General features: G+C 36.8%; 1 protein-coding gene across 1 annotated transcript in view; it reads right to left on the minus strand.

The window, feature by feature from the left end:
- Window positions 1–4,197: 4,197 nt before the first annotated feature.
- Window positions 4,198–14,030, minus strand: part of STIMATE (STIM activating enhancer) — a 46,838-nt gene continuing 37,005 nt past the window's right edge. The window contains exons 7-8 of the mRNA XM_034438914.2: window positions 13,268–13,417; window positions 4,198–9,853 (exon numbers count right to left, since the gene is read on the minus strand). Coding sequence (XP_034294805.1) covers window positions 9,737–9,853; window positions 13,268–13,417 — 267 coding nt within the window. The 3' untranslated portion in view covers window positions 4,198–9,736. The remainder of the gene's footprint in view (window positions 9,854–13,267; window positions 13,418–14,030) is intronic.

The raw sequence follows: 14,030 nt of genomic DNA on the forward strand, positions 1-14,030 counted from the left end.
TGACTCTGTGCCAAGTCTGACCTTGGCCTGCATCTGGAAATTAGCTCTCTGGCAGCATTCCACGTGAGATAGGTGGGTGTTGATAACTTTCCTCTGAAAGAGAGTTTATCAAGCCTTGTGGACTGTAAATGAAAGTAATTTACAATTGGATAAATAAAAGAGGTTTTGTGGGACTAAGACTTCGCTTCATGCTTTCTAAGGAAGCCTAGGTCAGAACACTCAATGTCTGACAGAAGTATTTAAATTGGGGTGCACTGTCATTTGACTCCCTGGCCAGAGACATGAGGAACAGGGTGGGGAAAGTTCTCTATTAATAGCTGGCTGTCATGAAATTAATAACCACTTTCAGGCTGTTTTTCAGAAAGCAAATTTGTGATACCTCTGCTTCTCCCACCAATCACAAGTAGCCTTCCAAATTATTTTTGACCCTCGTCTAAATAAAAGCTCAGATACAACCATCAACTTTTTTAAAAAAAATTCTAATATCACTAGGAACATTAAAGTGATGCAACAATTGGCACTTGCTTTGTAACATGCCAGCTTCTCATTTCCTTTCAATTATTCATTTAGTTCTTCAAATTTATTAGTCACCCAACTGCAAAAGAACAACAAGACAAGGAAGAGAGCATAGCAGATGGTACAGGAGGGATCCTGTACAGCCCACTGGTGAGCTCATATTTAAACTTCCTCTTATTCACAGAATAGACTTGTTGAGCAGTGCATGCATTCTTTCCAAGAAACAGATATCACTAATCATATAGCATAGGGGTTCCCAAACTATGGGGAAGAGTACGAAGAAATTTAAACGAGGATAAGAACTTCTTAGGTTTTCAAATGAAGCTCAAACAGAATGGTAAATTTGGCAGAGTTAGTGGGCTAATGGAAGGAGTGCAGAAGCACTGGGAAGATCAGAGAGTTGGTAGTGAGAGGTTTGGGGCTGATAGAGTTCATCAGGAAGACTGAGGCTGGAAACCTCATGCACACCTTAATTCTTGCACAGGCTGGCAGAGAACTTGACTGAACTTGACAGAGAACTTGAGGGCTGCTGAAATCCAAAAGGGATTGGAATGCCAGAAACTTTGAAATCTCTTACTACTTTAGCACTTGATAGTGTCACAGGAATGGCTGCAAATCTCTTCACACATTTCATTTGAAGGCTGATTACGTGTAGTTTCTTTGGCCCCTTTTCCCTTCCCCTCTGCACCTTTTGGCTGTACCATCTTGCCTGATTAGATTTGAAGATCTTGAAAGCTTGTGTAACAAATTCTGAGTATTCTCTTTTTTCAAATTGTCGATCAATTATCTTTGTGGGTTTTTTGGGGGGGGCTAGTTTGTTTGAAAAAATAAAAATCATGAAACTTCCATCATACTTTTTTTTAATTCTGAAAAAAAAATAATAAGGAATATATTTGACAAGTTACCTCCAATGCCCCCGAAAGGGGAAAGAATGAGCAAGGAAAATAAGTTTTTTAAAAAACAAGCTTGATGAAAGAAACTTTCAAAAAAATCACTACAAAAATATTAAAAATTATATCTCTGTGAGCTATTAATCTCAGTTGAGATTCACAAGACCTACACAATTAATTCAGTACGCGATTGGAAGGTATCAGCAAACTGCTGTTGAACCTCAAGTTGTTATGGAAAGTAGTTCGTGACATGATACCAAGTGAAAAGTCAACATTCCTTTTATTTAAAATATTCTATGAATTCCAGCTATATTAATATTTTAACTCTTTTTGTTTTTTAATAGAGCATTTTAAAAACATTCTGAAAAATCAGCAAATTACTAAAGGACAAACTGATTTCTTACATTATGATTTAACACACCTTAAGTCAAGTTATAAGCCCAAACATCGCTGGCAGAACCTCTCTTTAAAATTATAGATGGAGATATTCTTTGAAATAATCTGGTTCTAATTATTTTCATAATTTTAAATACAACTTAGTCACAGCCTAGCAGTCAGCACATTTTTGACTAATCAAATAGGGTCAAGATATACCAACTAGAAGTACTGCAAGCCTATTTAACTTTTTAATATATTAGTCCATTTGGCAGGATCATCCTGAGTCCTTTAACTCCACAATCTCAGGGTGATTCTGCCAAATTAACGAATACATTAAAAAGTTAAATTGGCTTGCAGTACTTCTAGTTGGTATACCTTGATGTCTTGGATGAAGAAGTACAGGGAATGCTCATTGAATCTGGAGATTATTTAATACTTTGGAAGAAAGAAAGTCCAAAAGATTTTGAGAGAAACAGGCTTATATTAGCATAATTATATTTAAGAGATACAAGAGCATTTCCCCCCATTTTGAAATAGAAATCACAAACATAGTTATAGAATAAGCTTAGAATGGCATGGTGGCCTAGTGGTGAAGACACTCACCTCCCACTTGGAAGGTTGAGAGTTAATTCCTAAGTAATGGATGTTTCTCTCCTAGGGCACAAAGAAAAAATATCTGCTGTTAACTCTGCATGGCATCAAGAAAGGCATCCAGCCAGTAAACACTCGGTTCCATCCCGTCTCCCAACTATAACCCAAATTAAGGGATTAAAGGGTTGTAAAAACTGAGTTATAGGATAAGTATACATAATGTTAATAGTTCTTATGGAAGAAAAAACATACTTGTTGACTGCAAATGGAACATATGTGATGTGGTTACAAAAAAAAAAAAAGGCAGATGCAGTTTAAGCCTATATCGATAAAGCTATATTTTTTCCAAATGAAAGAAAGTGATCATTCTACTATATTCTACTTTCTTCAGATTCCACCTTGAATGTCCATTTCTGGATAGAGCAGTTTAAGAAGTAAAGAATAAAAAGAGACTGGAATAGCTGGGGACATTTAGTTTGTGACAAGACTGGAGGTAAGAAATATAACACTCTTCAACCACCTGAAATTAAATCATACAGAAGTGAAGACTTGTTAGAATGATAACAAGGTGCAGGATACAGAACAAAAGATTTAAACCGACTGGAAAGCAATTCCACCTGAATATCAGAAATAAATCTTGTGCATTACTGTTCTAACCAGGGTTTTTCCTACGTAAATCAAGATGTTTGTATTGCCATAGTTAAGTGACATCCCAAATCACTATTTTCTAGGCTTTATCAGACATTTAAGCAGCATTATGTTGTCTGCTGCAAGACTTAAGGGAGACTAAGATAGATCTATTTCGGTCTTATAAGGCCTCATCAGTCAGCCACACCCTCATTTTATGACTCCTCCCTGTAACGGTCAAATATTTATTTTGTTCTTTTTTCGTAGGTCTATATGTGCATTACTGTTCTAGCCAGGGTTGACTGACTGATGAGGCCTTATAAGGCCGAAATAGATCTATCTTAGTCTCCCTTAAGTCTTGCAGCAGACAACATAATGCTGCTTAAATGTCTGATAAAGCCTAGAAAATAGTGATCAGAAATAGATCTATATAAGTCTCTCATCTGGCAGCAAGAACTTGCTGGCTGCCAGAAAGAAAAAAGCCCAGAATCAAGTGGATGTGATTCCACTGAGCTAGGGCTGCAGAAAAACCTTGGTTACGTAGGAAAAACCTGGCTAGAGGAAAAACATATATATATATATATATATATGTAGGTCTTTGGTTATTCGGGTTTTCTCTCGCGTAAAATTGGAAGTTTCTTGGCAACGTTTCGACGAAGTAGCCAAGAAGCCTCCAATTTTACGCGGGAGAAAACTCGAATAACCAAAGACCTACATACAAACACCCACGAAAACCTCAGAAAACAAGTATTATATATATATATATATATATATATATATATATATATATATATATATATATATATATATATATATATATATATATATATATATATATATATATATATATATATATATATTGGTTTTATATAATTTTTATATAAAACCATATATATAAAACCACAATAAAAATACAGGACATAACAAAGATGGGAAGGGAGAAAGCAGAATGTACAGGGGAGAGATGGGATCTGTTATTGGTCCATCAGCCATCTCCAGCATGATAATGAGTCCCCCTTCATTGGAGTGGTGGCTTGATTGGTCTGGCATGCTCTAATTTGATCCTGTGTTAAGGAGGGGTTTGAGCTCGCATGGTTCCCTCCAACATCAGGTTTCTATAACTCTGATGCCTGCTACCAGTTAAAGCTATCCCAAATTACATGTAGGTCATGTGTTAAAAGACAAGTAATGACAATTTTGTATGAAATCAGATTTTATTGTAAACCATTATTTAGGTACAACACATATGCTTTCCATTTTCATAAAATACCAACAGTAAAATTATGATCTGGTGGGCCTTATGGTTTCCTTTTTAATGCTGTTGGACTGACATTCATTTTCATTTTGAATCCCCCCCAAAACATTGTGTATTAACTAGCAATGGCCGGATCCAATTCTTATTCCCCCTCCTTCTGCTTTGTGCTTTCTAAAAAGTTGTTTAATGGGACAACAATGGAGGCAGCTGTGGAGAAGGATAGAACTGGTAAAATCACTGTTCTGACCCCTTCTTCCAGTGCGGAACATCTCCTGGCTTCCAAGTTTCATTCTCTCAAATTTTCCCATTTATGGACACATCAATTTGGAGGAGTACCCATTAACTAAATACCCATTATCTAAAAAAAGAAAAGAAAAATGATTCAAGAGTTTCTATATATCTAAAACCACAATTTCCCCATCATTTACTGACCACAATTTCCCCATCCTTTATTGAACATCAACAGTTTTGATGCACACTGTATGCTCACCATTATCGCCCTTGTCATATGGAAGCTAAAATCTGCAATTTGCTATGCACAAAAAGCACAAAGACCCAACTTGTGAAGAAGAAAATGTAAGGCTGCACATTCTGGCCCTGCCCCCTTCTTTTCCAGCAAGGCTTAATGGGAAACCTAAGTACTTGCTTGTGAAAGAATGGTTCTGGGACATTTTGCATTGTTTTAGTTTGGTTCACAATTCAACGAGTTTGAGGTCTTTTCCCTGAAGAGAAACTTAGCGCACGTTTCACCAGCAACATTTGTACACGACATTTTACGTTTTACTTAAGAGTAGTTGGGGAGACATTAAAACACTGCAGTCAAAAAATGAAGGCTGCATTAATGGCCACAGGATTTCTAAAACAATTCTGTTAGATATTAGAAGTCTTGATTTCATGAAGGATGCTAATCTTGATCATCTTATTTTTGTTTCTTAGTCATTTGCAAACGGGAAGGCTACCATTTTGCTCCAGCAAATTCAACATTCTATTACAAATTTCTAAGTGTAGAAAGACCTGAATCTCAGACTCGTTAGAAAAAGATCAGCATTATTTTACAAAGAAAGCACTGACAGACTCATTAGAACATTATTCCTTCTTTTGAGCTTCAAATCAGGCTGCTAGGCAATGCCATTCAACACAAAACAGTAAATTTGAACTCTGTTTAATGGTGGATTATTTAAACACATTTAAGGCTTTGGGTTTGGTGTTTTAGAACCCCCCCTCCCTCAGCAGCGACACACCTATCCCAACTGTTAAAAGTAGTCTGTACACAATAGACGTCACTGGATAAAATGAAGAAACTTTTTGCATTTAGACACACACTATTAAAATTCATAAGGCAAACAGAAAATAACAGATGTTTGGCATTGTTTGTTTCATTATCTCTTTTTAAAAAATCCATTTTCTGAGTTTTCATTCTGCCATACAATTAAGAGGACCATGCTACTATCTAATTAATGAATTGATACAACAAAACCTGCTTTAAAATGTCATGGTTGATAAACAGTGATTCATAGTATTAAAATTATATGGTAAAAACTTAAAAACAGTATGATTGGAAGCAATATTAATCAGGGGCACTGCCCTATCGCTTTATAGGAGCTTCTTTTAGTGTTATACTCAAATAAATAGTTGGGTTTTCTTTTCGTCTAAACACAAAAAAGGAATGTTCTGGAAATATACTGTAGAATAAGACAACACTTTCTGGTCTGTCCTTCTCTAAGACAGGACCTTGAGAACATCCCCTAAGAGTAGTAGGCACTCTTCACCGTAGTAGAATTACCTCCAGTCCAAAAAAAAAAAAAAAAAAAAAAAGGGAGAAAACCCCACTCAAAACAGCAAGAATCCACTTTTGCATCCTAAGCCAATGATCTCTCTGAAAGCTAGGATCCTCTTGAGCTTGCCCTTTCCTAAAGAAAGTATTCATAGCAAAACTATACAAAATGCCTTGGAAAAGATATCAATGAATATGCTTAAGGCTCAAAATATAATCTATCTATTTCTCTTTCTCTGTATTATTACTTTGATTTTTTTTTCTCCTGACATCTCTTGCTGTTTGATTGAAATGAGCATGGAAAATAGCCAAACAATCAATGGGGGCTGGCCCCTGAAGGCTCATGAGGCACTTCTGTAACTTGGTTATCTGCCCCCAGTCGGGCCTTGCCACCCCACAATCTACAAAGGATTAGCCATCTTGCTCCTCAGCAAGTCTCTTGGCATTGGATTTGTAGAATTCAGGAAACAACTTATAAGGGCCAGAGAAGAAGGTAAAAACATAGGAAGCCTCTCTTTTCAAGAAAATGCAGTAGGGAGGAGTATGCCCCCCCCCAATATACCTTAGGAAGGTCCTTAAACATTTAGTTGCTTCCCAGGCCTTGATTTAGCATCCCCCAGACACCCTCTTTACATTAGGGATGATGGGAAAGACATATTTAAAAATGGGAAAACGCCTCAAATTCATTCCAGAGTTGGGCAGCCTAGAAATTCAATAAATTTGAAAAGAGGCAGGGAGAAAAGACAGAAGGATATAGAACCTATTAACCAGTCAGTTTGCCAGAATGGTTGCAAATAGTGTTTTGAAGTGCATGCTAGTGCCACGGCAGGATATGTGTAATTTAATCCAGACTAACCATAGAAATGTGCACAGTAGAGTTTTGTTTATGCACACCAGGGGAAGGTTCTTTCTTCTTGGAAGAGTCCTGTTATAACAGTTATTGAGGGGAAATACATCTGGAACTCAGGGCTGCAATTGGAGAAAGCGTTGATTTGTCTTTTGAACAAATAAGGTTAAGAAAGAAGATATAAAGTACTTAAGTTTTTCATTGAAAGTTTGCATGCTTACAATATGAACACTAGATATGTAAAGGGTTGACAGTCAGTGTTTATGTCAGTTATTTGGGGGGGGAAATCTGCAATTTTATTTATATTGGTAACTGAAGAATTTAAAAATTATTAAATTAAAATTAATTATTAAAAATTATTCCAAAAAGCAATTTTAGAGAGATTCCGGCATAGTGTTCTTGCATTATTTTTTGCTGTGGCGGCCAAGGGTTGTATTTAACATCTCGTCTTGAACTATATAACAATCTTTTCAATTTTCAGCCTGACATTTGCTTTTCAGATTGGGAAGGGTGAGTAGCCAGGGAAGCTTATGAATGATAGAAAAACGTATCACAGAAAACAGCAGCAGTTGCTTTTCCCACCTCCAACAAAAACATCATCAAGGGAAGTAATTCTCAAGTAACTTGAGAATATGACAGAAAAAAAATATTTAAGAAATTGTAAGGCAGGCTTTGGCACAGCATTAGTTTGATTTTTTTTAAAAATGCAGTAAATAAGGAAGGAAAGAAATTTTGATAACTTTTTAAAGCCCTTGGTTTGGACTTTTTGTGTATTTGGGACAGAAAATAAATATGTGGAAGGATAAAACTGACCTAGTGGAAAGTAGTCAGTACAAAACCTAGAAGGAAATCTCTGGGACCATTCTTAAAAAGACAAGAGTTACAAATTTCAGGTCCCTAGATCTAGAACAAGTCTGTCAAACTGGCAGTCCGTGGGCCGAATATGCCCTGCATAGGCCACACCCACCACGGCTCCGCAAAGACAAAAAACATCCCAATACATCACAATATGGCCGTGGATATGATCAGGTCTGACACCCCTGATCTAGAATTTGTGTTCATTGTGCTTAACGTTACTTCTCTCATTCCCAGAGGTACAGCAAATTTCCAAAAATAGTTTAAGTATGATCTTCTAAAATGTAGCATAGATACTCCTCTGCTGTAACAGGCTTATAGTAACTTAAAGGAGAGGTAAAGAACTATATGCCAGTCTGCTACGTGTCGTTGTCCATTTCAGAGCAGAGCACAGCAGCGGGAAAGCCGTTAGTTTTTAACTAATTAAAAACTAAGAAACATGTCAAGATGACCACTCTTAAGACATCCTTCTCTCTGCATATAGACAGCACCACTCTGTCCCTAAGCTTTTCCTGGAATAGATATTCAATGGAATGGTTGGAAAAGGTAATAGATTGGAGAAATTATCAGAGAACCAAGTACACTGATACATATCTGTCCCATTGTCTTATAAAAGATTATTATTAATATTTTCAGGTCAATATTAAGGAATTGCACTGCTGTCCGCTGTTGAATATTTTTACCATCTTCACAAGAGATGAGGACGAGGACAAAACCAGATTTAGCTGGCTCTTCCTACCATTGGCTACTGTTTTCTCTGGCCTACCAAACCAACAAGCACTAGCCATCAGTATCACTGCAAGTAGTAATAAACTGGGCTATCAGACATCCCAATTAACAACAGGCCTACAAGTATTTCATCAACAGAGACACTTCCCAATAACCCTAGGGCAGCCATAATGACATTAACATTAATCACCAGATATGTTCATTATACTATGCTTTGACTCTGACCTAGCCATCTGAAATGAGACTTAACAAAAAGAAAAGAAAAAGGGAGAATAAGCCATAGTAATTCATGGATTCTCTAGCAGCCAGCTGAACTGCACTGAGAAGCAGCAAAATGCTCTTATCTGTACTACATTAGCTTTTGAAGACAAGGAATGTTTGCTGAAGCTTTGGAATAGTTTTGCTCTGAGATCAAAGGATTTGCAAATACTGAAAAAACCATTATTATCAAAATAGCTTTAGGTGGCTAGTTGATATACAGAAGAAAACCCTGTATTTGTTGATTTCCTGCTAAAGTGCTCAGCATACACACAGAACAACACCCCTGTTTCAAAAGTGATCACTGCTGCCACTTCATTGTTCTTTGCTTCAGATTCTCTTCAGAGCAAGGCCATCTCATTCTAGAAAGCAATCAGATGCCACTTCCCTTTGTCCCTGCACTATCCTTCTTTATGTGATATAGACAATGGAAAACCATTTTTTGTTGCACATCTGACCTTTTTAACCACACACTAAGTAACAGTACAATTTCTTTGACAAAGAGACTCCTTAAATATCCCAGTATGAAAATATAACTTAAATATAAAAGTTTAAACAGGTTAGAAGAGATCTGAAAAGAAAAAAAAAGCAACCTTTGCAGTCCATTAGTTCCATAGGTACCATTAATTTGTAACTGTAAAACTATTCTTCTTCAGCAGTATGCTGCAAAAATCTGGGTTTTTTTGTGATAAAACATACTGATTCAAAGTTTGTCAATCCTCCTGTTATTTTCAGAGTGTCACTGAGGAACCACAGTGAAGTGATGGTATTCTATGTCTGTGTTCTCAAGGCTCTCCTCCATCTAAACCACTGTGGTGACAAGATTTTGTGAACATACGTTGAGAAGAGATTCTTGCATATTTTCCATAGTGCAACTGAACAGGTAAGTGTTTCCAATGGTCTGTGTTCCCTTTGATTCACAGTCTTGAGGCAACAAGCTTCCTATGGCCAAGTGAAAATTCACTGAGGTGGACAGATCCCTCATTAACCTGCAAGTATCCAGACTGCAGAGCCTGTCATACAGGCAGACCAAAGCGATGCTTCTTTTTCTTAACAGACTTTAAATTAGTCAGTCTCCTAAGATCTTCTTCCACGTCAGATTCCTCCATTTCATCATCTGCTGAAATTAGAATCTAAAGACAAAAAGACATACAATTAAAATTATACCAAATTTCACACATTTAAAGATAGCTTAACAAATATTTTGGCATTAAAACTAACTTGTAGCTTTATCTTTCATGATTTCTCGAAGTATAATTTAAACTGGTTATTTTCTCTGAACATATCAGCTGTACCTGAAGGAATTTAATTTATAAGTATATGTGAATATTTGTTTCTACTGAAATCACTTAGAATATACTAAGAAATTGAAATATAAATATGGTGCAGAAAGACAGAGAGACACAAAGACTCTGAACTGAGCGGTCAGGATAAATAAAGCTAAGAGAATTATTAGGAGTTCTTTGGGGCAGGATGTGATCTCTGCCTAATTCAGAGAGATAAGTTATAGGTTTCTACTGAAAATACCCTTTGTTGATCAAAAGTTCTAGGTAACTGCAATCCAGCCTAAAACATTTAGTTTCTGGGAAAGTTGATTAAGAAAGTGGTATCTCACCACTCCAGACACATCTGAACAATACTGATTATCTAGAAACATTTCAATTTGGCTTCTAATTGGTCTCTGGTACTGACATGCTTTGGTTGCTTTAATGGATGAATTATGCTGCTGACTGCATCAGAGGCTGGGAAGGGATGAAGACCTACTTGCTTTCCTGGAATTATCAGTTGTTCTGCTGTGGATCATCTAGTAGGATTGGACTGTTTTGCAGCAGTACCTGTGCTTCCTATTGCCCTATGGTGGGAAATTGACTTAGAAGGCAATTATTGCCTAAACTATGGGTGTCCAACCTTTTGGCCTGCCTGGCCCGCACTGAATGAAGAGGAATTGTCTTGGGTCTCATATAAAATATACAATATAGTTAATGTACATAAATCACATAATGATGTTAAAAGTTTACAATCTTGTGGAGTTGTATTACTTACTAGCTGTCCAGGGCTGCATGCAGCCTGTGGGCCATGGGATTGGGACACCTGATCTAAACTCTTAATCTGTGGTATCCAACAGATTCTATCTTATTCTACATGTTTAACATCTGCATGAAATTGATTGGGGAAGCCATTTGGAGTAAGTTGGAAACTATGACTCCCAATTCTACTAACCCTTACCATTCAACTTCAATAAATTAATTGGTATCCCACCTATAGACATGGCCAAAATATTAGTGCACCTCAACTTTTTCCCCACAGAATCCCAATCTGTTGTGAAATAAATTGAAACTAATACAAATGTTCTTTATTCCATTGTCCACAGAACAGACACTTTGGTTTTGTTTTAGGATTTACACTCTCTTGTAATTAATAAAACAAATTAAAATAGCATGGAAAACAGAAAGGCTCAGGAAAGAAAAGAGTGAAAGCATAAGAAAGAGTAAGAAGAAAAACCAAAAAAGAATGACTTCCGACTTTCTTTGGTACAGATATAAGTAAAAATATATCAAACTCTTACTCTAAGATTAACAGTTGTCTACATTATTTCCATAATCCCATATCTAATCATCAAAGCCCAGATCAACTTTTAATTTTAGTTTCTCACAAAAAGTCCAGTAATGGTTCATATCGCTTTAATCACTATTTGTTAAGGAAACCACAACTGATTTATTTAATTGCACCAAACTCTAAATAAAACAGGAATGGAAAATCCTAAACTCTAGTGTAGACCCATGCTTCTCAACTTTGGCAACTTTAAGGTGCATGGACTTCAATTCCCAGAATTCCCAAGGCAGCATGAAGTTCGCCCATCTTAAACTTGCCAAGACTAAAAAACGCTGATCTACAGATAGGAATTTTTCCATTCCTCTTTTACTGGTTCTTACTTACTTATAAGCAATCATAATGCAAACTCCTCACTTCCACCCCATCCCAAAACAATGATAATCCTCACTTCCACCCCATCGCAGAGCAAAGATAATGCAAAATCCTCACTTCCACCCCATTCCAGAACCATCATAATGCAAAATCCTCACTTCCACCCCATTCCAGAACAATCACCATTCCCTCCCTGCCTCCCAGCCCCGTTCTCCTGTGTGTAGGGCAACAAGAGAAGACCATTCCTGGTCTTCTCTACCAATTTAAAAAAGGTTCAGTCAGACTTATAACTTCTTGGGGGGAAAAAGATCTCAGGAAGTTGGAAGGTCTCACTAAACTGACTGATCAGCCTCCCAGTGATTGGTGCAGCTGGTCCATTGCCGCCTCCCAGCTGATCAGTGCAGCTCTCAGTCATGCCCCTGCAGCCTCCCCACCCTGAATGGCAACCCCGGTGGGCAGGGCAGGGACAGCCAGTGGTGGGAACCGGTTTGCTGAACTACACAAAGAATTAACAACAGGCTCGGCCAAATCTGTACGAACCGGCTGAATCCCACCACTGTTTGGAAGTCTATCTCCACCATTTAAACTATAATTCTGTTGAACCTGGAATCTATTTTCCTCTTGCAGACACATTGAGGGCAGTCAAACATGGTCCCATGGACCTTAAACATCTTGATTATATTAGCAATCTTGGTCTCAGGAATATGAAACTCTTTGGAGATGGTGTTGAAATTTTTACCATGCTGGGATATTATCTTACTCCTTTCTTCCTCAGACAAGTCTCTTTTTTCCCCTCTTTTCCATATTTGCTGCGCTGCACACAATGACACAAAATGCTTGAGTACTTTTCTCCATTCTAATAGGCTGAGTGATTGCTTATGAGACAGAAGATCCCTTTGACACCAATTAAAGTAAATGTTCTGTATGAGAGATCACTAAAATCCAGTATCTTTTAACTTCTATGTCCATGCCATTTATGTTCAGTTATATATCAAAAGCAGTGTCTGCTCTATTCTCTATTAACATATTTACTATTTGTTATTAGGAAGTTAGTCTCTAGGACTGAGTTGCATGCTGCTTTAGTTCTCAGTTGCTATTAGATAGATCTTGAAAGGAGCAAGTCTGCATTGTTAATGTTTACTGAACTAGCCATAATTACTCCTGCAATAAGTAAGCTGCTATTCAGTGTAAGGAACCAAGTTCATATAATTCCACCTATGAACAAGTTGCACAGGTTGACAATTACTTATTGGACACATTTAAGATTCTGGTGTTAATGTTTCAACCCTGAATTACCTTCGGTCCTGCCTATCTGAGTGATATTCTCCCCTATTAGAGGCATGTTGGGTCTTTAATATTAGTAGGAGAGGCCTTTCTGAAGATGCCCTTGCTGTTGGAGGCATACTTACTTCTAATTTTCAGTAATTGGTAAGTTCTGTAGTTACTCATTATACCTTAAGGAGAAGACCAAAGTTGCATGACATTTGCCAGATTTTAAGTGTGAATTGAAGTCTGCTTTTAAATTTTTACTTCCATGTTTTATTTACTTCCCGTGGCTGCCTTGATGCTCAAAATGAACAGAAAACAGGGGAACATAATTTTTTTTTAAAAATAGAACTTGCCTCTGACTCTGATTCCTCATGCGACGCTGCTCTCCTGTATCGGATTTTGCTCCCATTTCTTGAATCTTGACCTGATTCTTTTTCTTCAAGTTTAGCTTTTGTCTTTCCTTTCTTCATAAGGAAGTTATCAACAACCCAAAACATTAATGCCTATTAAAAAGGAGAAGTCATGTTAAGTTCCTTTATCTTTCATATTGTTGGACAGTTATGGGATTCAAGGGATATACAGTATAGAAACCTCTATCTAAATATACACAATTACATGGCTCATTAAGAAAGATGGAATCCTAAAACTGAAGTTCACTAGATCTTTTCTCAAGTTCATAAACTCAAAAAATATAAAAAAGAATTTCAATAGCTATTCAATACTTGTAATTTGCAAGTGGCACAAATTCTTTTATGCCCATAAAAGTGTGGTATATATTGGAAAGAACTGAAGAAGTCAAAGACTAACAAAATGTATTTAAAAATACAATTTATAAATTGTGTTACAGAATCTTTAAATATAAAATCCTGCTAGTTAACTATTAAAACTACCGGCAAAATGCCAAAGCAACTACCAATATTTAAAAAAATAATTGACACAGTAAAAATATCTAGAATGCAAAATAAATGTATTGCTGATGTTTTTGAATTTTACCTATTGTTTCTTGAATGTGTTTATATACTCCTGAACTAGCATGGAACCCGAGTCCCACAAAACCACAAAGCAAGAAACTTTCTTTTGATAGGTTGACTTTGGCTGTCATTCTTGGCCATGTGC

The sequence above is a fragment of the Pantherophis guttatus genome, chromosome 2, assembly GCF_059756535.1.
Source record: "Pantherophis guttatus breed Tessera chromosome 2, ASM5975653v1, whole genome shotgun sequence".
Taxonomy (NCBI): domain Eukaryota; kingdom Metazoa; phylum Chordata; class Lepidosauria; order Squamata; family Colubridae; genus Pantherophis; species Pantherophis guttatus.